General features: G+C 42.4%; 1 protein-coding gene across 5 annotated transcripts in view; it reads left to right on the top strand.

Annotated features, from left to right (window-relative positions):
* Positions 1–26,777, top strand: part of LOC142699069 (protein phosphatase 1 regulatory subunit 36-like) — a 46,705-nt gene extending 19,928 nt beyond the window's left edge. For 2 of the 5 annotated variants that reach the window (XM_075847982.1, XM_075847981.1), the window contains exons 3-12: positions 15,955–16,019; positions 18,254–18,370; positions 19,389–19,526; positions 19,719–19,801; positions 19,962–20,031; positions 21,308–21,406; positions 22,212–22,352; positions 24,213–24,255; positions 24,374–24,549; positions 26,265–26,777. In XM_075847982.1, coding sequence (XP_075704097.1) covers positions 18,270–18,370; positions 19,389–19,526; positions 19,719–19,801; positions 19,962–20,031; positions 21,308–21,406; positions 22,212–22,352; positions 24,213–24,255; positions 24,374–24,549; positions 26,265–26,364 — 951 coding nt within the window. In that variant the 5' untranslated portion in view covers positions 15,955–16,019; positions 18,254–18,269 and the 3' untranslated portion in view covers positions 26,365–26,777. Of the gene's footprint in view, positions 1–2,421; positions 2,554–15,486; positions 15,590–15,954; positions 16,020–18,253; positions 18,371–19,388; positions 19,527–19,718; positions 19,802–19,961; positions 20,032–21,307; positions 21,407–22,211; positions 22,353–24,212; positions 24,256–24,373; positions 24,550–26,264 lie in introns of those variants that run through there. The other 3 variants (XM_075847978.1, XM_075847979.1, XM_075847980.1) reach the window with 3 other exon arrangements.
* The last annotated feature ends 328 nt before the right edge of the window (positions 26,778–27,105 follow it).

The raw sequence follows: 27,105 nt of genomic DNA, 5'->3' as shown, positions 1-27,105 counted from the left end.
TTAAAACGGCTCACACTTCAAACACCAACTGAAATGGATCGTTTAGTAGTATCTTTTGTTTTTCTATACAATTGTCCCATATTTTACATTTATTTTAAATTCATTTATCACATATGCCTTTTTATCAAATTCACATACATTGTATTAATCAAATTTGGTTGTTTTTTTAGCGGGATTTCGTCCGTTTCTCTTTGTAGGAGTTCCCCGTGTCCCCTCCCTGTTTCCTCTTTGTGATTTGGTTGATATTTTATTATCTACTTGTATATATATGTGATGTTTCTTTTGTATGTTCATGGCCTGATGAAGACGCATGTTCTGCGTCGAAACGCGTAGCCTATCAATAACCTACTCAAAATAAAAATTTAGTTTGGTATAGCAGCGCCTTATATTGGTCCTTCTTTTTTCCAATCTCTCACCTTAGTGCTATATAAGCAACAATAGAAAATAGAAAATGTAAAACAAAAAAAAATCCCAATGAAACGACTTACAATAAATGTAACTTCCATCCCCTAAATTTACAATGTATTAGTTCCTTACAATGAGTATCAATCCATTAGTTACCTTATTGGCACTGTCGTTTTCTAAAAAGAACATTCTTGTATGGGATTACCAAACTGTAACCTTACCTTTGACTGATGACTTCCAAGAGGCCACAAGTTCTTTATATTGGATATGTTGCTTAGTCAATAACATTGCTAAAGGGGTTGTGTGATGACAGACATTTATGGCGTATCCACAGGATACGCCATAAATGTCTGATAGATGCGGGTCCCAGCTCTGACATCAGGGACTTCTCCTGGAGTGGAATCCCCGGCCAGAGCGTCGGCTGTGAGAATAGCCCCATTTGGGGTGAATTGTTTTTACTGCATCTGTGTGACGGCCATTATAAAGAACGTCCTTCACATGGCCGGAGAACCCTGCTGTGTGAATAGGGACTAATAGATTGTCTGTCAGTTTTACACTGACAGGCAATAATGCGATCAGAAGACCGCATTGTAAAGTCCCCTAGCGAGACGAAAAAAATTCATTCAAAAATAGATTACAGTAAAAATGTAATTACATTTTTTCATAAAAATTGGTTTTATTTACTAGGAGTATAAAAACAAAATACAAATATATGGTATTGCTGCGATCATAATAACAAAAATCTATACATATTTGGTATCGTCGCAATCGTACTGACCCATAGAATAAAGCTAACATGTTATTTACACCGCATAGTGAACTGCGTAAATTATAAACGTGAAAATCAATGTTGAAATTGCTGTTTTTTTTTCCAGAGACACGCAGGACCCGCTGTCACTGAACCCGTCAGTCCCGCTGTCCTGACGGATACAGGTTTCAGTGCTAGATACAGCTGCTCTGTATACAGGATACAAAGTAGCTGTGTATCAAAAAGTTAAAATATCTTTGAATAAAAATATAATTACAAAGTTGCACTAATTGCACCGATACACGTTTTATATATATATATATACATACAAATATTCCCCAGGCACAACATTCGATAAAATATTTGGGGATTAAGTGTGCCATACTTCAGACACGCTATACAAATTGAATTATCCCTCCTAATACAAAAAAATACAACAGGAATTGACCAGATGGCATAAGTTTTATCCTCATTGGGAAGAAATCATCTTTAACCCCTTCCCGATATTTCACGTATCCATATGTCATAGCCGGGTAGGGGAAGTATGGAACAGGCTCACGGAGTAAACCCGCTCCGTACTCACAGTAACGACCGCGGCATTTAAATAGTTAGAAAGAGGGGGCGACCCCCTCTAGCAGCTCATCGCGCCCCCCGCAATGCAATCACAGAGTGGCGATGGTTACTATGGCTGCCTGGGGGCCTAACAAATGCCCCCAGGTCCACCATCTTTGTGCTCCTATTAAGACCTGCCTCTGGCATCATACACTCCTCTTTACAACGCCCACTTGGTCATATAGTAAAACACGCCCAGTTGTTCATTGAGAAACTCATTAGCATAAAGCTGAAATAGGTCATAACTCCGTCAAAAATTATCGTTTTTCTAATTAAAAAACACTGATGTAATCTACAATACAGCGCCGATCTCATTATGTAGAAGATAGGCCACTTATAATGTGGTGACAGAGCCTCTTTAAATACACAGTGGCAGTGTTTTTTCAATGACTTTTTAACGACTTTTGTTGTGTGATATCACGCTTCAGCAAGTTATCCGAGTCAAGATAAAGATGGCTACATCCGTACATACACGCAATCACATTGTTTGCATTTAATGGCATAAATTACATGATGCTTAGTACAATTTGTATAAACTCATAGATATCATAAGTACTTTTTAAAAAATATTTTTTTTTGGGGGAAAGTCACGTTTTGTTGTTAGCGACACTGTAGAAAAGACTTGTGACAACATGTAACTAAGAGATCTCATCCTCTAGGTGACCCAAGGGCAGCCTTTACCCACAATTTGTGTCAGGACTGGATCCGGATTTAACATGGGTTCATTTTATCTGAATAATTTTTTGATATTTCTCCAAACTTTTGGCTCTATGCCGTTGAAGAAACCGGTAATTGATCTCTCGTGCTTCAGTATTTATTATTAAACAAGATGGATTCTTGTGTCCTTTGTTTTGATGCCCTTCTTAACATCCATTGTTAATATCCTGTAAGATGTAATCTACGGTCAATATTTATGCATTGGTTGTGAAATGTCTTGTCATTTGAGCAGGCTACCCTACTTCTTATAAGGTCCCCTGTAGGTATTGCCTATATGGTGTGAGCTGGGGGACAGCTCCTAGCATTAAGGATGGTAGTGCCCGAAGAGGGTTCACAAAATGATTCCTTTTCTGTATTACAATTCCCCTGTAACGTAATCTCGAAGAAGGTAACAGAATCCATGGATGCCGAGCCTGTAACATTGTAAATTAAATGTATTGGTATTATTGTATTCCATAAATGGTGGTACAGACGCCACATCACGACCCCTAAACAAAAAAAGATCGTTGCTGTAGCGTCCATCCCACACAATCCACTCGTAAAAGGGATTATTGGCTGAAAAATTTTTCTCCCACCATGTCATAAACAAATTGTCCATGGAGAGGGAGAATTTTTACCTCATCAGGGCGTCTTCTGTCTGCAATAAAATAAAACTATCAAGGCACAAGTAATTATGTGAGCGCAGATACTCCACTGATATTAAAATAAATTCTTGTAGACATTTGGAATACCTGGTGTATTTCCTCAAATGGAATTCCATTGCCTTGATTGCTGGAATATGTGGTATGCAGGCAGGCCCGCCATCAGAAATTTCTGGGCCTCATACAGTCAGTGGAATTCCATTTGAGGAAATACATCTGGGTCCCCCATTATTAGGGTATTTGGGGAGTTCGCAACGGAAAGTCGTGGGATGGGAGCAGGACGCAAAGTGCCAGGGACTCTGTGAGCGGGCGGAGGAGTAGGCTAAGAGAACGGAAGGTGGCCGAGGCGGGAGTTGTGCCAGAGTGGATTTGACGCTTGACCGGGGTCTGGGGAGGGGAAGGGGAGAGAGACCGGTTGGAAGGGGACAGAGGCCGGTGGAAAGGGGAGAGAGACCTGTGGGAAGGTGGGAGAGAAGGGGCAACATAAAAAAATAATTAAACTGAATCTACTGCATTAAAACAGAGTCACTCACCAAGTTGCAGAGCTGGCCGCTGCTTCTGGCCCCTGCATGGGTCCCATTCCTTTCTACAAACCAATTACCACTGATCATAACCTTGATGAGCGGCGGCTGCCCACTTTAAATTACTTTTGTGGCCAGGCCCCTGACAGTAGTACCAGCGTATTCAAATCATGGAAGTGTCCAGTCTACATGACTACCGACTGTCATGGTGTGCAAACCTTAGATCAAAATGTTGACATATAACTAACTGACTCTAAACCTCATAGGGTAATTTTCTTTAGCTATTATACAGGATGTAGGCGGAGGAGTAGGCTAAGAGAACGGAAAGTGGCCGAGGCGGGAGTTGGGCCAGAGTGAATATGACGCTTGACTGGGGTCTGGGGAGGGGAAGGGGAGAGAGACAGGTGGGAAGGTGGGAGCAGAGGGGCAACATGAAAAAAATTATTAAACTGAATCTACTGCTTTAAAACAGTCACTCACCAAGTTGCGGAGCTGGCCCCTGCATGGATCCCATTCCTTTCTACAAACCAATTAACGCTAATCATAACCTTGATGAGCGGCGGCTGCCCACTTTATTTTACTTTTGTGGCCAGGCCCCTGACAGTAGTACCAGCGGTACTACCCTGATGGCAGGCCTGTTTGCAGGAGTACTAGCCAACTACGTCACAGATAACCCAAGTTTCAAGACCATGCAAAGTTATGGATTTTTGGCATCCCATGGAATATGGGAACAATAGGGAATTATATCAGTAAGTATTCTGCCTGTTTCTTGGCTAATACTCCTGATCCAATTCCTTCTTCTAGCAGATTTTTTAAAGATACTTTAAATGCGGTGCTTGGTTTCACCACAAGTTTGCGATATGTCGATTCATTGTCTAAAATGGTATGAACGTGTCTGGGATATAAACAGGAATGTAGAACAACTCCTGCTCCGTGCACTCCTAAGATTTGGAGGACACAGTTATACGCTGGATATATGGTGAGCACCTCTGTGTTTTCACCTTTAGCCCTTATGTGTATATAGTGAACCTTTTAGATGGTTAATCTTTACCCGCTAAGGTGGGAGAGTTGGTTCCAATGCCTAGTTATGGTGGTGTCTGTAGACTGGAGTGTGGTGTCTGAGGAAGTAAAGGTCCTTTTAGACGGGCCGATACTGACCATGAAAACAAGCGCCGATTGACGATACATCGTGATGCAAAGAGCAATCGTCGGTAATGTATGGGGGGGGGGCAAACAATCGTTACTACACCCAGACACCGCACCGATACGCCAGTCCAGCTGCCTCCGGACACTGGACAATATTGCCGGAAGCAGATGGCTCCGACTACTGCATAGCGGCCGTTCGGCAGAACTGCAGCTCGGCCTCTATTCTTTGACCTGAGCCATCTGCTTCCGGCAGTGTTGTTCGGTGCCGGGAGGCAGCTGGAGTGGCGGATCGGTGCGAGGTCCGGGTGTCGGGCACGCACTCATCATATACTGATGACCTATCCAGTGGATAGGTCATTAATTGTCATAACGTGGAAAACACCTTTAATACTGGCGTTTCATACACCAGTCGTATTAAACAGTTTGCTGGAGTAAGATGCAACACATTTATTAACAGGCAAACGACTCTTAATAAATGTGTTGCATCTTTTAGCTGCAACGCGGCCTGTCATCAGTACTTTCTACGTGCTGCGGCCTGCTGTAAGAGCCTGAGGGAATCCAGGAGGGAGAATCGGAGTGGTGAGGTAAATACATTTTTAAAATGTATTTTATTGTCTGATTGGGGGGTGCAAACAGTCTGATTGGGGGGGAGGTATGGGTCTGGCACGGACCTTTGCCTTGTTACGCCCCTCAGAGATAAATCTGGGCCGCACTATACATATAGATTTCTGCTATAATTTACATCAGTTACTGGCGTAAATTATAGTAAAATTGTTGGCCATTTCTGCTAAGCCCCGCCCATTTTTTGCCCCCCAAAATTTTGACTTTTGTGAATTTTCTACGCTAGTAAACCGTTGTAGAAAGGTTAATATATTCCCCCCAAAAGGCTACAGACCGTAATATAATATCTTTTTTTTTCGTTATCAAAATTTTTTATTAGAAATTAAACAGAGCAGATAAAACATTTTCACAAAACTGCAAAAGTTTGCACGCAGTGCAATACAATAAAGTCAAACTGTAGAAATTGTTACAGAGATATATGAACAATGGTAGGAGGTAGCCTCCCAAAACAGAGAAGTAATAGGAAGTAAATAATAAAATCTAATGGTAAGTAACAGTCCCATAACCATAGCAGAAGTAGTGCAATATTTAGGGAAGCCAGTCCCAAAACAAATAGCAATGACGGTTAAGTGCAGATTTTAACCCCTTAACCCGTTAGTGACCGGCCCATCGTGTTTCTACGTCAGTCACTAACGGGTCTTATTCCGATGCCATCATGGCCGGCCTTAGCTATGTGCGACACGTGCGGTCGCACAGGGCGCCGGGCGCCATGCTGTAAGGGGGGCGCCAGTGGGTACAAGCCGAAGAGAGGAGAAATTCTCCTTCCTCTTCACGGCTGTGCAGGGCCGCCATCAGGGGGGTATTACTGGTACTCCCGTCAGGGGCCCGGCCACATGGATGAAGAAAAGGGGCCCGCCCGGCTGCCGTCGCTCCCCCCTCGGACTTTTGCCCCCGCCCACCACAGCGCTCACGGGTCCCCACTCGCAACGCTCGCGCCCCGCCCCTAGCAACGCCCGCGGCACCCCCCTAACAACGCCCGCGGCACCCCCCTAGCAACGCCCGCGGCACCCCCTGCATACCTGTTGTAGCTTCACTGGACGGGGAAGATGCAGCATGTGCTGAAGCTCCGTGTGGAGATCCCGCTCCCCAGCTCCTCTACACTGCCGAACGGACCTGCAGGCTGGTGAGTATTTTACCCTATCCATCCTGCTTCCCATCCCCCTGACCCAGTTTGTAGTATGTATAAAGTTGATTAAAATGTTTTTTTTCGTTTTCCTAGCGGTTTTTTGCCGCGATTTTCGTAATCGCGGCAAAAATGGCGCAGTTTTGCCGCGATTATATAAAAATCGCGGCAAAACCGCGTGATTTGTGCCGCAATTACGAAAATTGCATAAAAAAAGGATACAAGACATAAAAAGTGCTGTTAGGCTATATTCTCACAGTGCGGTCAAATCACGTTTTTGCCGCGATTTTGCAAAAATTGTGGCAAAAAAATGGGATTTCACCGCACTGTGTAACTAGACTAAGGCCTTATTCAGACGGCCGCGTTCAGTCCGTGACATACGGAGCGTGTATCGGCCGTATTTCCCAGGCTGACCACAATTCATGGAGCCGGACTCCTAGCATCATAGTTATCAGTGTTGCTGGGAGTCCCTGCCTCTCCGCGGGAATACTGTCCCATATTGTAATGATGCTTTCAGTACGGGACCGGGGACAGTATTCCGACGGGAAGGGAGGGACTATGATCATAGATGACTGTGATGCTAGAAACCCGGCTCCCTGAACTGTGGTCGGTCCGGGAAATATGGCCGATACACGCTCCGTATTTCACAAACCGAACATGGACGTCTGAATAAGGCCACTTACTTGCCTCCTATTTTTGGTGCTGATTGCGCACTGAAAATTCACTACAAATTACAATATAAGGCCTTATTCACACAAACGTGTTATACGTCCGTGCTACTAGCGTGATTTTCACGGGCATCGCACGGACTTATGTTAGTGAATGGGGCCATTCAGACTGTCAGTGAATTTCACGCCGCGTGTGTCCGCTGTGTAAAACTCACGACATGTCCTATACTTTGCCCGTGTTTCGCGCAGCACGTACCCATTGAAGTCATTGGGTGCATGCAAATCGCGCACGGCACACGGAAGCACTTCCGGGTGACACGCGTGATTCGCACTACAGTAGGTAAAGAAGTGAAGGGAAACCTAAAAGCCTCTCCTTCTTTACTGTGTTGTAACATCAAAACAGAGTGTCATAATGATGCCGGCTGCGCGAAAATCACGCAGCCACGCACCATATGCTGCTGACACACCAAACTTTTGCTTGCGCAAAACGCAGCGTTTTTTGCGCGTGCAAAACGGACACGTTCGTGTGAATAAGGCCTAAGGCGATAGTCAGACTAACGTGTGTGAAATCAGACGTGAAGAACGGCCGATTTGCAGCCGTTCGGGACCCGTTTTCACAGACTTGAGTCTATTGAGGGATCCGTGAAAACGCACAAAAATAGGACATGTCCTATTTTTTTACAGGCCCTTCACACGGTCTGTTAGAACACTGACCATGTGAATAACCCCATAGAAATACACGCAGCCGTGTGACGGCCATTAAAAAAAACATCCTTCACACGGACGATTAACACGTTAGTCTGAATAAGCCCCAACTCATGTGAATGGGGTTTGTCAGAACGTCATGCACGTGCAGCATTTCACCCCACAAATAATTTTTTTCAGCTTCCCAGTACATTATGCGGCACAATAAATGGTGCCATGAAAAACTACAACTTGTACCGCAAAAAACAAGCCCTCATGTAAAAAAAATAATAGCTTTTGGAATGTGGAGAGGAAAAAACAAAAGTTAAAATCCAAAAAATGGCTGAGAAGGGAAGGGGTTAAATAAGCTGCATGCCTATTAGGCTATGTTCACACAATTCGCAAAAACAGTCTGAAAATACGGAGCTATTCAAGCGAAAACCGCTCCTGATTTTCAGAAGTTTTTTAAGCAAACTCGTTTTTTTCGCTGTGTTTTTTACGGCTGTTTTTGGAGCTGTTTTTCTATAGAGTCAATGAAAAATGGCTCCAGAAACGTCTGAAGAAATGACCTGCACTTCTTTTTCGCAGCCGTTTTTTTACGCAGCCGTTTTTTTCTCATTGAAATCAATGGGCAGATGTTTGGAGGTGTTCTGTTCTGATATATCAGACGATTATGGCCAGAAAAACGGCAGAAAATAAGCTGTGTGAACATAACCTAATGTTGCAGAATTGTAACGTATTTCATCCTTTACAATGTAAAGGCTTAATTTGCGGTAAATCCCCAGCAAATTCTGTAACGCACACATTGAGGTAATGTGGTGCACAAAATCCGTATCAAAACCGCAGGTAAAATCTGTACCTAATAGTGCTTTTTTTATACATTTTTAGGTGCGGTTTTTACTTTTTGATGTGGAAATAGGTGCAGGTTTTATGCTGCAGATTTTTATTTTATTTTTAAACTAGTCAGAAACAATTCGCAAGCGGAAACGCAAGATAAAGAGACATGTATCATATTTTCAAATACGCACCGCAGGTCAGTTTTTGTGCAGAAAATGCGACATGTAAATGAGATTTCTTGATCTCATTTACTTTGCTGGTCCTGTATTACACTGCAGATTTGCCGCACGAAAATACCCACGTGAGTACCACAATTTCCGTTGCCCACCCCCGGTAATGGAGGGGGGCCCCAGACATCTTGGCTGTATGGGGCCCAGAAATTCCTGATGGCGGCCCTGTCTATAATAGACAGAGGTTGGCATAGGACGCCAGGGACATTGTTTGGTCTTTTCTGGAATGATTGATAAATCTGAATTACCCTGTATAGTAGTAAAAGCAATTGTTTGTCAGCTGATTGCATCCTTTACGCGGCAAGAAAAATGGTCGCTTCCCGGCAGCACATCTACCTGTGTAAATAGGAGATGTGCTGCCAACAAGATTCAAAATGTAATACAACATATGCACAAGGCATACATATGCACCATTTTACATTATTAATTCCCTAAGGTGACATGACTGTACTCATTATATATAGTACCAAAATGGAGAACACTGAGTCTAGAAGTCAAATATAAAATACTCATTTTTATTACATCAATTCTAAAATATTACATACAATATAAATTAAAAAATGAATCTACACAGATGAAAGAAGCATCGCCAAGCAAGAAGAATATTACATAGATATTCAATGTTGGTATATTACAAAATGCATGGTATGGAAAGCACAATATAAGGCTGGGTTCACACGACCTATTTTCAGGCGTAAACGAGGCGTATTATGCCTCGTTTTACGCCTGAAAATAGGACTACAATACGTCGGCAAACATCTGCCCATTCATTTGAATGGGTTTGCCGACGTACTGTGCAGACGACCTGTAATTTACGCGTCGTCGTTTGACAGCTGTCAAACGACGACGTGTAAATGGACTGCCTCGTCAAAGAAGTGCAGGGCACTTCTTTGCCACGTAATTTGAGCTGTTCTTCATTGAACTCAATGAAGCACAGCTCAAGATTTACGAGCGTCTCAGACGCCTCGCAAAATGCGAGGAGGAGCATTTACGTGTGAAACGAGGCAGCTGTTAACAGTCTGTCTTTTCACATGTAAATGCCTCTCATCGTGTGAACATACCCTCAAAGTGCATAGTGCCGAGCAAATATCAAATGTTGCGCATCCTACGAAGGAAATATTCTACAGAGACTGTCATTAGTCCCCAAAAGGATTAAATATATACTAAGCACTGTAGTGCAACGCTGCTCTTAAAGTTCCCAACTCACAATATAAAGTGCGAAGTGCAAACAATTCCAATGATATAGAGCGACATACTAACCCGTCATGCTAAGTCTCGAGGTTGGTGTCCTGCCTGTTTTATCTGTGTAGATTAATTTTTTAATTCATATTGTATGTAATCTTTTAGAATTAATGAAATAATAATTATTATTTTATATTTGACTTATAGTGTTTCTATTTTGGTACAATATTCAAAATGTATAGGGACAAACAATCATATTAACAATCGTATTAACAATCGTTCATCCCCACACTTGTGATTATTTCTCTGTATTAATGGAGCAACTGAGTGCCGATTGATATGATGTATTGTTGCCCAGCGCTTGTATAACGGGCAGAATATCTGCTTGTGTAAAAGTAACTTTAGTGACAGCGGCAGGCCACAATATTGCAAGCAACTAATTGTATTACTTTGTACTACAGCTGTATCTCTATAGTTAAAGTACATTTTTTGCAAAAAAATCTCCATGTAGCCCAAGCCTTATTCATACATTTCCAGGAGTAATAACATAGGTAGGGTACACCACAGAGTTCCAAAAAAGATGCTCTAAAATTGTTATCTCATAGGGAATACAAATATATACTAAAACAGACATGTCAAGAGAGCCAATAACTTTTTAAATCCTGTGACTAACAGGTGACATCTCCTCTTATTGGAGTTATTCTCCTTCCTTTTCCTTTGCAAGTATACATTAGCCAATGTCTGGTATAATGAAATTGCAGCTTGATTAGGAAATATGCGGAACCCTCCATCACCTCCATTGGGTCTGAGTTGTGGTCAATAATCCCACCGATGCAGAGCCTAAGAGCGGTGCAGAGCCTAAGAGAATCTGATTCTGGAACCAAATAATGTACTGGAAATTATCATGTATCGGCTGTTTAACATTCAGTGGCAACTGAGCAATAAAACTTCCCAGGTATCAAAAAAATGTTGTGTGCCTTGTTTTTTGTGGAGGGCAGTATCCGTCCAATCCATCTTTAGGAGGAAAGATAGTTTTTCCAAAAGGTTTGGGGCTCCCATTCTAATCAAGTTTGTAGTAATTGGGTTGATGTGTAAGAAGATCCTTTGTGCCAAAATATTTGTATTCTTGGGCAGGCACAGAGACAATGGAACAGGTTGGTGTCTGGGGTTGACGGTGGGTCTATATGCCTATCTGGAAGCCTTAGAGAGGTATGAGATATGTTTGGTGCCTAATGTTGTGTCTCATCTCCCTGAATCTTGTAGATGGTAAAAACTTATAGGCATAATCCTGAGCGTTTAATGTAGTGTTATAGAATAAGCTTGGAATATCTCATTTCCATTTCGTAAGTGTAAGTGTATAGAATCAGCATCGTCCAAGTGTTTATGAAGCATTTTCTATTGTCTAGTGATTTGACCTTTCTGGGCATCATGTTTGGAGAACCACCCCTATAGCACTGGATTCCATTCTAGATCTGTCCATTTAGGCAGGATGGTTTAAAGGTAACTGTTAGGGTATGTTCACACGGCGGGGGTCCGTAACGGCTGAAATTACGGGGATGTTTCAGCCTGAAAACATCCCCGTAATTTCAGCCGTACCGGCATGTGCAGGCGCATGAACGCCGCGTCAATTACGGCCGTAATTAGCGCTGCTATTCATTGGAGTCAATGAATAGCGGCTCCAATTACGGCCAAAGAAGTGACAGGTCACTTCTTCTACGCGGGCGTCTATTTACGCGCCGTCATTTGACAGCGGCGCGTAAATATACGCCTCGTGTGAACAGACAAACGTCTGCCCATTGCTTTCAATGGGCAGATGTTTGTCAGCGCTATTGAGGCGCTATTTTCAGACGTAATTCGGGGCAAAAACGCCCGAATTACGTCCGTAAATAGGCCGTGTGAACATACCCTTAGGGTATGTTCACACGCAGTGGTTTCAGACGTAATTTGGGCCGTTTACGGCTCAAATTACGACTAAAAAAACGGCTCCATTACGCCTCCAAACATCTGCCCATTGCTTGCAATGGGATTTACGGTGTTCTGTTCCCACAAGGTGTCATTTTACGCGTCGTTTTCAAAAGTTCAAAAGTTTTATCGGGCGTTATCTATTTGATTAGTTGTGGCTGATTAGGTGATGGGCACTTTGAGTGGCCATGGGCCCCACAGGAGCCTCAGGCCCCAGGCCCAAACCGCCCATATTATAATTCACCACTGTATGTTGTGCCCCCTCCACCCCTGACAAGCAGTTAGGGGTATAGATTGGTGGGAGCAATTAGTGCCTTTGTAGGACAATGGAAAGATACCCTCGTTTCCACATGCCTGTTCTACCAACAGGCTCTCTCTAAAATAGATAAATGTATCTTGATCTTATGGTTATAAACTGATTGTCTATTTTGGACAATCCCTTTTTGTTAGAAGGGTCCCAAAATCATAAGCTGACTACAGGGCGTCCAACTGCTGGGAATTACAGCGATCAGCAGTTAACAATGGAGGACTCCAGCAGCAAGTGTTATACACCCCTGTTCATGTAATGCCGGGTCCTCCAGAGTGACTGATGCTCCTTGTAGCTGCTATATGCTTCTAAACATCGAATCTCCCTCTGTTAAATTAGAGTTTGGACGCATTTTTTTAAAAGACTGTGGGGTAAAATTTACCAAACAAATTGCCCTAGGATTCTTAAGTAAAAAGTGGAGTACACGGCGTAGGCCAAATTTATTATATATTTTGGACACTTTATGCACCTCCCTTGAAGGGGCGTGGCTAAGAAGTGTAGGTAAAATGCACCAATTTTATGAACAGCGTGTGCCATTTTGTTTTGGTGCAAAATGTTGATGCAAAGTACAGCAGCTATACGTGACATTTTTATTTATTTAGTGCAATTTGAACCATTTTCACTGTCTTATAGAATTATTAATTTTATGACATTATTAATAAACCCCTCCCGTTTTTTATTTTCAGTTTTGGCTCCTTACCATTGGTCGGGGTCCATTTGCAGCATATAAATACGGCCTTGCCATTTTTGGAAATAAAATTAAAAGCTTCAGTACTTTCCAGGATTCTGGGAACTTTTAGAGAATTACAGGTCACGTAGTTTGCATTGAAGCGGATTCACTTTGGGAGTTCTTCACTTTCATTGTAAAAAGGTCTTATGAGCTCTTGCCCCCCCATAAAAATTCCAGTTGGTTTGATTCTGGTGACATGGACTACACATCCAATAAAGTATCATGATGCTCAGCATTCTGCTCCTTAGAACAGTACGCACTAAGAATTTTGGCAGACTAGAGCTAAAATAGCTGGCACATGAAAAACACCATTACCAAATGCTTTAAAGTAGATCTCTGTGTTTTGTAATTTTGTAGTTTTTATGTCCAAAATTCTGTGCAGATTAATTTCTCAATATATCTTTATAGCGGTTTCAACTTCGCTTTTCTGATACAGAGCTCCAAATCCCCTGCATAAACAAAGGTTTAAACATAACATGCTGGCAGCCTGGTGCCGCCACTAGAGGGAGCATTAGAGCTAACTGCATACTGTATTATCATTGAGTTCAATGTGTTAGGCCTTGTCCACACAGTGCAGATTTGACGCAGACTTTGCATGTGTTTTTTAAGCCAAAGCCAGGAATGGAACCTGAACAGAAGAAATGTATAAAGAAAGGCCTCATGGGTCTGCTCTCCTGGATCCAATTCTGGTTTTTAGCTTAAGAAATAAATGCAAAATCTGCATCAAATCTGCACTGTGTGAACAAGGCCTAACAGTACGCAGTTAGCTCCTAAGCTTTTTCTAGTGGTAGCTGGCTGCAGGTATCCAGCATATTATGTTATAAATCTATGTCTATGCAAGAGATTTGGAGCTTTGCATCAGGAAAAACTGAGCTTAGAACCACTATAAAGAAAGAGATATAAATAAATGCCAGTTCAAAAATAAAAATTAAAAATCCCCCTATGGGATTAAAAAAATAAAATTAAAAAGTAATGAAAAAAATGTAATGTTAAATAAAAAAACTTTGTAAAAAAAAAAAATACACACAAATGCACATTTATTACAATAAATAAACTTTATTAAATATAAGTCCCAAAACATAAAATAATACACACATATTTGGTATTGTCATGAACGTAACAACCTGCACAACAAATTTATGGTATCATTTATAATGATCAGTGATAAAAAAAAACTAATAAAAAGCGGAAACACTTTTTTTTCTGCATTTTTTCCAAAATGAAAATGAATATAAATGTATTGATAATATAAATGTACGAAAAACTAGCACCAACATAAAGTATAACACGTCCTGCAAAAAAACACAATGTATCATACAACTACGTCAAACTAAAAAAAAAAAAGTTATGAGCGCCGGGATGCAAAAAAGAAACATAAAAAAATAGTTTTGTCCTCAAGCTCACAATTGGCTGCCTTTAAGGGGTTAAGGAAGTCTGGTCTGGGGTCTGTATTTATTTAGCGGGTCTTGTCGGGGGTCTGTATTTATTTAGATGCATGTCAAAGATTCACAGTGAGCAATAAGAATTTAAGGGGAAGCAGCGCACGTACGAGCGCTGTGGTCCCTTCAAAACAGCTGTTTTATAAAATAGCTGAAATAATATGGAATTTGAACCCAGGATCATATGCTGGGGGGCGACCAGAAGGGCAACATATGGACTGGCGGCTCCCTAGGCGGGGTTACTGTGGCAGGCAGACAGGGCTGGCCACGGTAGGCGGACTTGCCCGCATTAAGAGGTGGGGTGCCAGGGGCACGTGGGTCCCGGCTCCTGGAGTGCAGTGCAGTGATGATATTGGGCTCCCCTTTGTTGTATATTAAATTTTGGTCAATAAAGTTGGCATAAGCCACAAAAATGTTTTATGATGATATGCTGTGTATGTTTTTTTTATTTTGGGATTAGGAGTAATGGAGTCTCTAGGGTTTAGCATGGGCGATCCTTACTGTATATGACATCATTGGAGCAGTCTGCATAGTATAAGGGCAGCAATGTTTACACATCATGAATCCAGCAGTATATATTATATATACTACATGCTTACTGTTGTTATATTACTAGAGGTAAAGGAACTGTGGATGTGGAACAACATGGGCAATGCCTGTCCTTCTGGGGTGTGTAACACTGTAATATTTAGAAATAAGATTAATGTTTTAGTATACATCCCGGCTCCACCAACACAACTGATTTTTGTGAGGCCATTTAGTGTTGTGTTCTGGGGTCCTATATTTTCCATGTATGCCCCGTCATGAGTTTATTGTGGGCACTACTATGCTTTGCCACGCCCACATTGCCTGTCACTACTTATAGCTACAGTTTAGATTGCTGTGCCCCACCCACATACAGTTCCGTTGCTCCGCCCACTGAATGTCACTATAGACTAGTTGCTTGGCAACAGACTTCTTAAGATAAGATTCCATGTGATTTCCTCAGTCTTATCTATTCCAAAACCATGGAGAAGGTAAATAACCTAATCCTCCAGCCCCACCCCCTGTAATACATGAAACCCAGGGGAAATGATGTCATTTGCTCCATGTATACCCTCATCTATACCACAATTTCTACATTATTTCAGAAAATGTATTAGCCGTAGCAAAACTATGAAGATTGCATCGGCAGATGTTTCTTGTAATTGTTCCTACGAACACGTGCTGTAAGGCAATAGTGCTGAGCACTGATCCACCATACTTTATACTCCTTACCATTATATCAAGTATTGTCTAGTTTTAACCCTTTCACTTCCTAACCTCATTATTGGTTCCCCTCAAGTAAATAGATTTTTAGTCTGAGACTAGATCTTAAGTTCAAACTTCATTTTATCTTCAGATAAGAAAACTTTGTCCGGAAGGATTTCTCTGGAACGATGAGAAAAAGGCACTTGAGTTCTCAAGGTAAGAACAGACTCCACAGTCTCCAGGATTTCTGTTTCAGACAGTAGAAAGATTCAATAAAGATTATTAGCTCTCATTCTCTATTATTTTTATTCAGTTAATAGGTTTATATTAGGTATTTGCTTTGAGGCAATTTTCTAATTTATGTCTCAGCTAAAGTGTCTTCAAAGATGGAGCTCCCCTTTAACCCCTTCCCAACTTCCACCGTATATTTATAATGGAGGCCAGGTGGGGTGGTGTATTGCAGGCTCACGGGCTGAGCACACTCCATAAAATGAGCGTAATGGCTGTATGTTACACCCAAATCTTTACAGTAACTAACAGGATCCCGCTCGCTTAACCCCTTAGATGCCAGGGTCAATAGCAACCGCTACATCTAAGCCATTAGAATAAGGGGGCGTCCCCTCCGATTTCTTTTTGCCCCCTCTTGATGAAAAAGCGGGGTGCTAATGATTGTTATATCAGCCTATGGGCCTAATGAAGGCCCCAAGATCTGCCATTTTTGTTTTCCTATAAATACGAGCCTGAAAAGAACATAATGTGCTGCAATACAGTAACATTGCAGTATATCATGGAAGCGATCCAAACATCACTGGTTCAAGCCCTCTAGGGGGACTAATACAAAAAAGTTAAATAAAGGTTTTCTTATATACATAAAAAAAATTAAGAGTTTAAAAAACTTCCCTTTACCAATTTTCCTCCAAAAGCAATGTAAAAAAAAATAATATAACCGGTATCGCTGCGTCTGTAAAAGTATTTAACCTGCACCGTGAACGCAGTAAAACAAGAAAACAAAAACGACTGAATCGCTGCTTTTTGTTCATCTCATCTCCCACAAAAATTGAAATAAAAACTGATCAAAAGGTTTTATGTACCAACAAAAACTGGAGCTCATCCTGCAAAAAAACAAGCCCTTTTAGGCTATGTTCACACGGGGTATTTTGCAGAGTTTTTTGACGCGGAAACTGCGTCGCAAAACTCGGCAAAAACGGCCCGAGAACGCCTCCCATTGATTTCAATGGGAGGCGCCGGCGTCTTTTTCCCGCGAACAGTAAAACTGCCTCGCGGGAAAAAGAAGCGACATGCCCTATCTTCGGGCGCTTCCGCCTCTGACCTCCCATTGACTTCAATGGGAGGCAGGAGAAAGCGTATTTCTCGCTGTTTTATGCCTGCGGCGCTCAATGGCCGCGGGCGAAAAACGGCGCGATAATCGCCGCGAAAATCGGCGTGCAGGGAGAGGAATATCTGCCTCAAAGTTCCAAACGGAATTTTGAGGCAGATATTCCTCCCCCAAAATACTCCGTGTGAACATAGCCTTAGCTGCTCAATTGACGGAAAGATAAAAACGTTATGGCTCTCAAAATATGGTGACACAATTTTTTTTTATTTTTAACAATTACGTTTTTTTTTTTTAAAAGCAGTAAAACATAAAAACAACTATATCATTTTGGTTTTGCCGTAATCGTACTGACCTGCAGAATAAATTTAAGATGTCAATTTTACTGCATGGAGAACGCTGTAAACATGAAACCCAAAAAGCAATGGAGGAATCACAGGTCTTTTTTTTCCTCCTTTCTACTCCACAAAGACGTTTTTTTCCAGTTTCCCAGTACATTATATCGTATAATAAATGGTGCCTAAAAACCTACAATTCGTCCCGCAAAAAACAAGCCCTAATACGGCTATATCGATAGGAAAATCAAAAACGTATGGCTTTTCGAAATTGGGGAGGAAAAAACAAAAATGGAAAAAATGAGAAGTGGCTGTGGAGGAAAGGGGTTAATGGTACTTGTTATTTGCTTGGTTGGCTTGGGAATGTCCCGGTTTCTCAGTATGGATGATCTTTATATTACAGGAATTTCACTTTTCTATTAGATGTCATTTATTACATGTCACTGGCAGAAAGTACAAGAAAGTTCCTTTAATCTGTAATGAGGGTCCGGCATCCTTCATCAATACATTTATGGTGGGAATTATTCTCCAAGATAATAAGTCACTAGTGCTCCCTAGGTTAACCATTTATGACCCCTAGCAGACATGTCAGGGGCACTTAAAATGCCGGTACTCTTGACCAGGATGACAAGGCAGCCTATAGTCCTCAGTCTGCAGGTCGAGACTCTTAAAGACACTTCAGAGTTCATATAGGTCTGTTCTAGCAATAAACGCTTACATCAGATGCTTATATAGTCTCTTATAAATACCTGTAAAACTCTTCTCTTATACTATTACTTTAGGTACAGCAATGTGCAGATGAAAAAGATGCCCCCCCTCAGCAGCAGCAAATTCATGGGCTCCAAGGAGACCCTGATGACGGTGAAGTCAGTCCGGCTTCAGGAGAAACCGTCAGACAGGTAGTTACATAAGGTCGTCATACATAAATGCAACAAACAGAAATCTACAGCGGATTATTAGATGTATCATCAGATACTGCAGTTGGATTAGCGGAGTAAAGGTCCTTTTACACGGGCAGATTTCCTGCCGGCTACAAGCACTGATAATAATATGTTGATCTGCGCTCTTTTAAAACATTTAAATAAATCAAACATCGTGTGGTATGAACAAGCGTTGATACAATATACAATACTTCATCCCCATACAGTTTCCATTTTGTCGGCAGCACATCCCTTGTTTCCACAGGAAGATGTGCTGCCAACAAATGATGATTCTTTTGACTGCATAAAAGATGCGATCAGCCAACAACAACAAGCGTTTGCTGGTTTGTTAGCTGATCGTTGCCATTTTTACACACGGCAATGATCGTTCGTTCAGCCGATTATCTGCCCATGTAGAAGGCCCTTAACAAAAATTTACACGTTCTTTCTTGTTACATTCAGAGGGCTTAAAGGGGTTTAAATTGATGGACTATCCTCAGGATAGGCCATCAATATGTGATCCGTAGGGATCCGACACCTGGCACCTGCACCAATTCACAGTACGAGCAGTGGGCCCTGCGGCGCCTTCAAAACGGCTGATCGGTGGGGGTGCCGGGAGTCGGACCCTGACAGATCACATATTGATGGCCTATACTGAGAATAGGCCATTCATTTTATGGGACTGGAAACCCCCTTTAAGCCTAGTCTGACACTAGTGCTACTCACACAACTGATGGGATGTAACAGTTTAGGCAATCCTAAACATATTCAGCTTTAGTTACATAATACTGGACAAGTATTTTAAGCTGCAGAATGTCACCACAAGGGTTATTCAGGGTTCTTTTCAGGGCCAGATTAAGATTGGTGGGATCCCCAATCCCACCGCTGGGACCCAGTCCCCTACTTACCCTGTGTCACGCCACCACCACATCTAGGTGATGCTTATATAGTCTCTTATAAATACCTGTAAAACTCTTCTCTTATACTGTTACTTTAGGTACAGCAATGTGCAGTTGAGCAAGCTGCCCCCCCTCAGCAGCAATAGCAGCAGCAGCAGCAGCAGCAAATTAATGGGCCCCAAGCAGACCCTGATGACGGGAAAGTCAGTCCCACTTGAGGAGACCCCGTCGGGCAGGTAATTTGAGTACAGTCATACATAAATGCAACAAACAGAAATCTACATTGGATTATTAGGAGTTGTAACATCAGATACTGCAGCTTGTAAAAGTGTATATGTGTTATAGCTGAGAAATCACATTCTATGTATAATTCACTTAGTCTTAAAGAGACAGTAAGAGATTATTTTACTATTATACTCTTACGTTAGATGGGGACCAGGAGATAAATCTCCTGAAAAGACCCTTCCATTGAAGAGGAAACCTGAACTGGAGAATCTGAAAGACGTCAAGAGTGAGTATTATCCATGTGACTTATGCACCATGTGTCTGTTCCATCAAGACTTTGTTGAGGGGACAAGTGTATTTCCCTGAAACCCGTAAAAGACCCATTAATTTTCTATCAATTAACTGGGTAAACAGCAGATCCCTCTTACTTGTCCATTCTCTTCCAGGAATGGCTTTAACCTTGATGGAAGAACAGGAACGTCTGTGTTTCACATGTGATTTTGCCTCCGTCTTCGGGTATGTCGCTTCTACAAAACTGGCAAAATATTCTATTCCCATTGACCTATAGATCAGTGCAGGGCGGACACAAACAGCAGAGGGCTCCTGTGCAGGAACAATATTTGGGCCCCTTGTTCTTCGATTTTTTTTTATATGGCTACTAGGCCCTCTTACCTACTCGGCCCCTGTGCAGCTACACAGGTCACAAAAAGTAAGTCCACCCCTGGATCAGCGATCCTGAGAACCTTAGAATAGTTATCCGGGAGTATTTAAAATACAGTAGGGCAGGCAATGGTATAAAATAATAAACTAGCAGGTATTCAACCTCTACAGTGCCCCCCCCCCCGCTCCAGCACTGAGGTCCTGTTCTTCACCGCTTTAATCCGGGAAGCTCCTGCAGCAGTCACGTGCTGCTCATTAGTAAAGGCTGAGGCAAATGATTGGCTGCAGCTGCACATGAACGATGAACAGCATGTGACTGCTGCAGGAGCTTCTGGGACTGGAGCGGTCGAGAACAGGACCATAGTGCCGGAGGGAATGTTACTTCAGTGGTTGAGTAACTGATAGTTTATTATTTTATACCATCCCCTGCCCTGCTTCCTTTTATGAAGGATTGGTTGAAATCAAGCCTATTCCCCTTTTGAAAGATATTATTGTAATTGTTTTTGGCAATAAACCTCAGAGGAGTATTTTTGAGCTTACTAGCAATGTATGTGTCTCTTACTTCTCTCCGATATATATATATATATATATATATATATATATATATGATCTGGATCTGGATAAATTCCCGCAGTGAGTGTCTGTTGGAACACTCGTCTAAAATTTCACTCTACTATATTTTTAGCCATAACTTGCTCAACAGATCTCATCAGTGACATAAAAGATCCAAGAATATGAGGTGGAGTCTTGTTTTAGGGTTCTCTTCATATTATTACTTGGTGTATGGGCTACCCGAGACATTCCCACCTCAGCTTTATCCACTCAGAATAAGAAGTGTGTGTACAGAACCCCCAGATAACTTTTCCACTGTTCCTTGGACTGTATGGCTGGTGAGGGGCGGTAATGGGACAGAAACAATTGTTGTAATTATGATTTAGGGTTGACGGTGAAATCTGCAGTGACCGATGGTTGACTGACTGTGTTGTAGAGGGGCGACCTCTGACTTCCCATACCAAAGACCATCCTGATTGGTTACTATGGACAAAACCTCCTCTTTCTGTCATCACTGGTTCTCAAAAATTAGGTTCTTCATATTTAGTGTCTTACATCAACTATTTTAATTTTTATTTAGATCCAAGGAACTTGATGATTTCCTAGTGGCTGTGAATTATTACATGTATTGTTTTCTAATGAAACAATCACAAGACAAAAGGCCAAAATCTCTACTGCCGTAAGTGTTTGTCACGTTCACAAGTAACAGGTTGTTGAAGATTTTCTGTCCGGATTTGCATTAGCAGCAAAGTAGATGAGATTTTTTAGAAATCTGATCTACATGCTGCTGACATTTTCTGCACAGAAATTGATTTTCGATGCTTATTTATAAATGTGCAGCATGTCAACTTCTGCTGTGGAAGTGCACATGTTTGTTGCTGTTTACCCGATTAAATTCAATGGGGAAGAAGAAATTCGCAAGTAAATCCTAGTGTTGCACATGTTGCTGTGGATTACCTGTGGATTCGCAGCAAAATGTGCAAGTTTAGATACTTCAATATGTTAAAAAATTATATATTTTCATCTCCTGTAGTAATGCTTTCCTGTCCCCGTTGGTCTGTGTACATCCGGCCTCTAGCGATGACGTGTCGTGACGACACGTAACTGCTGCAGCCAATCACAGGCTGCGGCAGTCACATGTGACAACTCTGGAAGGAGGGTCTACAAAGACCGGCAGAAAAGCGTTGCCAAGGGAGCGCCAGGGGAAGTAATTGTAGTAGCATTGGACACCCACAGCAGGGAGATCCACATGATTTGGTGCGGATTTGCCACTGCAGATTTCCCTACAATTGTCAGCAGATTTGCTGCAGAAATCTTCTACGTGTGAACTTATCCCAAAAATCTGGTCATGTAGAGCTGAATTATTTGAAAATGTCACCAAAAAAAAAAGGGGAAGAGATCCTATTATCCATAATGCTGGGATGGATCCTCACCCCCTCTATAAAGGCTTTTCTTACAATGCTGCTTGTTTGTGTTTCTCGGAGGCGGAGACCTCCAGAAAAACTGGCAGAGAAGTCAGATCTGGAGAAGAGATCGGAAGCAGCACTGAGACATCTCACTGTCAGATACTCTGCCCTTAATATTGGACAAGAAATAAAGGAGCAGCACCACATGGCATTTGAAAAGTATGTTATCTTTTGAGAATTTATTCAAAATGTGGTGTCTTATGTTTTGCCATTTAGGAATATATTAACACAGTGCGGTTTTGCTACGTTTTCTTACTGCGTGGACAAAAAACACATTTTTCGGCCACCTGGCAAAAAAACTATGCAAAACAGCACTGTGTGAAGACACTCTAATGATTAGACTATAGAATAGTAATAATGTTAATATCAGAACTGTTCCCTATACAAGAGGGGGGGGGGGGGAGTACCGGGACCCAATAAAAAAAATCTTGCACAGCTGTGAAGAATTTCAAATTTGTTACATTTACTCATAAAACACAGGCTGCCAATTATGATGGCCTGTAATCAGGGCCGGCCTTAGGGGTGTGCAACCTGTGCAAGTGCACAGGGTGCTACACCGTCCCAGCATGCAGGGGGCGCCACTGGGTTCTGCCTCTGCTCTATCCTCTGCTCCTCCTTACACATGAAGGAAACAAGAGCAGAGGAGGAAGCTCCGCCCACAGCCCATCCTGCAAGAAGCCTGTGAGTCTGTGTCACGAAGGGTCTGTGGACTTACTGGGCCGTACCTCCTAGGCGGTAAGGCAGCTGGCCTACAGAGTGCAGGTGAATGTCTATAGTTCGTATAGGTACCTGTGGCAGCTCAGACAGCAGCAAGGCAGGCTCGGCTAGGAATAGGCAGCAGTGTCAGACGTCAGGCGAGGTGAAGCAGGTCAGACATGGATACAGCACAACACGACTTTGGCACAGCACAGTGCTCGACCAGGGTGGTTTGAAATGCTAGGGACAGGAACAGGAACAAGTACAGGAACTGGAACAGGTACAGGAAAAGGTAACACACTAGGAGGCCATCACATAGACAAACTGGGGAACAACAACAGCGCTCAGGCATCGAAGCAGGGGGCTGGACCCCTCTTATAGTCCAGGGTACCCACGGGTTAAAGTTCGTCAAAAGGTCCGGTGCGCACGCTGCCCCTTTAAGAGCGGGCACGAGCGTGCGTGTGCACTCTACGGGATCCGGCTGAGGTGAGTGAATGCGAGCACTGGCGTCTCCTGAGGAGGAGGCTGGGGCCAGCGCTTGCTGACTTGTGGCTGCGGCTGTCAGGAGGGGACTGGAGCTGACAGCCCGCAGCCACGGACACTACAGCCTGTCAGCAAGGAGAGATGGTAATTGTCTATGTGTGTATATGTGTCTCTGTGTTTGTGTGTGTATATGTTCCAGTATGTGTATATATGTTTCTGTTGGTGTGTATATATGTATGCCTCTGTGTGTTTTTATATATGTGTGGGTATAGTTATCAGAGTGTGTTATCTGTGGTGTTACATAGGACTGCAGTTAACATCTACTACATTATCTGTACTCAGAGAGTTATTACTGTGTTATCTGTGGTGTTACATAGGACTGCAAGTAACATCTACTACATTATCTGTATTCAGAGAGTTATTACTGTGTTATCGGTGGTATTACATAGGACTGCAGGTAACCTATACTACATTATCTGTACTCAGAGAGTTATCACTGTGTTATCTGTAGTATTACATAGGACTGCAGGTAACATATACTACATTATCCGTACAGTGTATATATGTGCCTGTGTGGGTGTATATGGGTCTGAATGTGAATGTATCTTTGTGCTTGTATATATGTGCCTTTAATGTATTTGTATATGTTCCTGTCTGTGTAATTATGTGCCTGTGTGTCTGTATTTATGTGCCTGTATCTGTCAATGTCATGCTGTCACTGGCTGCCGTAATGTCCTCATGGGCGCTCTGCCCCTTGCAGTGTTGCTATGGGTCACACACGTTTCTGGTCATACCTCAAAACTCAGAGCTCATTGTATTTTTCCTGTCTTCGTGTTCCAGGAGCAAAGCATCAGCTACAAGGAGGCTCCGCAGATTCTTTGAGGTAACGGCATTGAATTTATATTCTAAGATATGTTGAACTGAGGTCGTCACGTTCTGCTGGGGACAAGGCGCTGGCGCTTTCCTTATTTCTTACATCGGGTGTGTTTGTTTCTTTGCAGTGTTTATACAGCTTCAGTGTCAAAGTGGCTTGGGTGACTCTGAAGCGTAAAAAGCTGGAGTCTATAGAGAAGGAGCTGCACAGGATATTCTGGACAGTACTTTCCCACACCAAACTGGAACCAATGAGGAACCTGTTTGAATATAGGAAGAAGACAACACCATCTGCAGAAGAGAGGTACAACACATTATTGCTGAACGTTGGTCAAGAAATAGTCCTAGCTCTAGTGAATAGACAGGGTCGTAGCAATAGGGGGTGCAGAGGTAGCAGTCACACTTATATTGAATTTATGACAAAAAGATTTGTTTTGACTCAGAAAAATCAGAAGGATTCCTATACACAGCACCGCCAGCGAGCGGTATGAAATCCACCTCTCCGCACTGGCCATTGCCATGGAGAGTTCTCCATACATGTTCCACCATCAGGAAGTGTGTGCAAGAGGCATCAAGAAGAATGATAGGGCCCCCCCAGAGCAGTATTGCTTGTGGGACACATGATGGCATAGGGGCATTCATGTTACGAATTTATTGCTGGTTCATTTAATTATTATATTTTTGTTAGGTGGTTTGGTGCCCCCCCCCCCTTCTTTTCCCTTATAACTTGCAGTTGGTACTTACCTACCTTTTCCAGAAGATTCTGATATTCTGCCCAGCACCAGGTTAGTGTCGCTGATTGGTTGTCTAATTACTGGGGAGATTCTTGGAAGCTTCTATTCTTCTGCCCAGCACCTGGACTTTGTCGCTGATTGGCCGTTCAGTCTGAAGGCGGGAAGATTTTGCTTTAAAAAAACCCAGCTTTCCCGCTGTTGCTGTCAGTTCCAGATTTCCTAGGACCAGGGTCCCCACTCTCCCTCCCTTTATTTCATTTCTGCTTGTCGCAATGTCTTATTGGTGGGGTTTTTGTCTTCCAGCTATTGCTGGGTGGATTGAGTTTTAAACTGGTTTATTATTATTATTGTGATTTTTAATTTATAATGGTTTTAATTATTTATTTGGTTCAAGTATTTATCTTATTGATTCAAGTATCAATATCTTTTGGTAACCCTTAATAAAAACATTGCGGCCTTTTTTATCCACATATTTTGTCTGGTGTCTTTAATTCTGTTATATTAATGTATGAATTTGGGCCTTGTGCCATCATGTTTCGCAGTATGAGATCCCATCTATGCAGTCCTAGATTTTAATGTTGTCCCGGGTGTCCCCTTGCCTTTTCCACAGAGTGGGCATTGTTTGGCGCTATTTGGGCACTATCAGAATATGTGAATAAGTATGGCATCTCGGAACGGTTTTCCACTATGCGGGCAAGGTTTGATTATGTAGGCTAGTATAACACTGTTGATACTGGTATGATGGTGGCACCATTTGGGCCCATTACGGTGCTACATAGGCATTGCATAATTATGTGGGCACAGTATGGAAGTTTGGGCAGTATTTTGAACTGTGTAAGCAAGTATGACACTGTGTGGGTACTGTTTGGCTTTATGAGGCACTATGTTTTGGCAAAATAGAAGACATAGCCCTAACTTGGCACTTTATGTACTAGCTGCAGTGTGTGGACTTGATGGGCACTATCTGGTCAGTTGTTTCCTATTTAATCTGGGCACTGTGCAGCACTCTCTGTCCAGGTACTATGTGGCACTGTATTCATATATAAATATGGTAGTTACTAGGAGGGGCCACATTTTAAGAGACTTGCCATGGGACATTAAACAAACTGCAAAGTGCTCTCCCTTTTTTCTTTATCAGAATTGTGTGGGTGGGGGGGGGGGTTATGCAAGACTGTGATAGGTTCGGGTATAAAAGTAATATCCCACATATGGATTGTGTATGTGCCAAGCATGTGAAAGCAGATACGAGCTCTTCACCTCATACTCTTTTCTCTTCTGTCTCCAGTCTCGGCATAACAGGAGCGCCATCGAGGATGTTCAACCTACAGGATTTAACAACTAAAAAACCTGGTTGGAAGAAGAAGATCTCAGAGAATCGCACCTAGTGAGCCACAGAGGCAAATGACTATTACTACCGGACATGGATTTTATATGGACATGACAAGATTTACTAGATATGGACTTTTTACCGGATTTGACAATTACACTCGGATATGACTTATACTACTGGATATGACTTATACTACCGGATATGACTTATACTACCGGATATGACTTTTTACTGAATATGGAATTTCAACTATGATTTGGGTCATCACCACCAGCAGAGCAATCTAAGCCAACCCTCCACCAGCAGAGCAGACTGTGTTATAATACCACCAGCAGAGCAAACTGTGCATCCATCACACCAATAAAGCGGCTATGTCACCATCACACCAGTAGCGACGCATTTCCAACAGTCTACTGGCTACGCTGACATTGTCACCAGTCGGCTAATAACATCCAACTTTAAGCACAATTCAATTTGTGTGTCTAATTATTTATCTTAGTTTGCTTTTGGCCATTGAATTTACTCTTTCACAAGATCAGTACATTTCTCCCCTGCTGCTGTGATTATCCCCATGACCTGACTGATTCGGGTGTGTTCACACATTGCAGTCATATTATAATTTTTTTCGGTGTTTTCTTCAACAATTGCAGCAAAATGCCGCAGTTGGGCAGCGCTTTAGTGAAAATCATGCCAATAATCGCAGGAGTATCATCGGCAGCGAGATCACAAAGTCAAGTCGTCCTTGTCTGCCTAGAACTGATGAGTGAGAAAGTGCGTGCTCGCACGCATGTGCGCA

This window comes from Rhinoderma darwinii, unplaced genomic scaffold (genome assembly GCF_050947455.1).
Source record: "Rhinoderma darwinii isolate aRhiDar2 unplaced genomic scaffold, aRhiDar2.hap1 Scaffold_125, whole genome shotgun sequence".
Classification (NCBI taxonomy): Eukaryota; Metazoa; Chordata; class Amphibia; order Anura; family Rhinodermatidae; genus Rhinoderma; species Rhinoderma darwinii.
The sequence above is the reverse complement of the archived record's forward strand: the minus strand, read 5'-3'. Positions and strand labels throughout refer to the sequence as shown.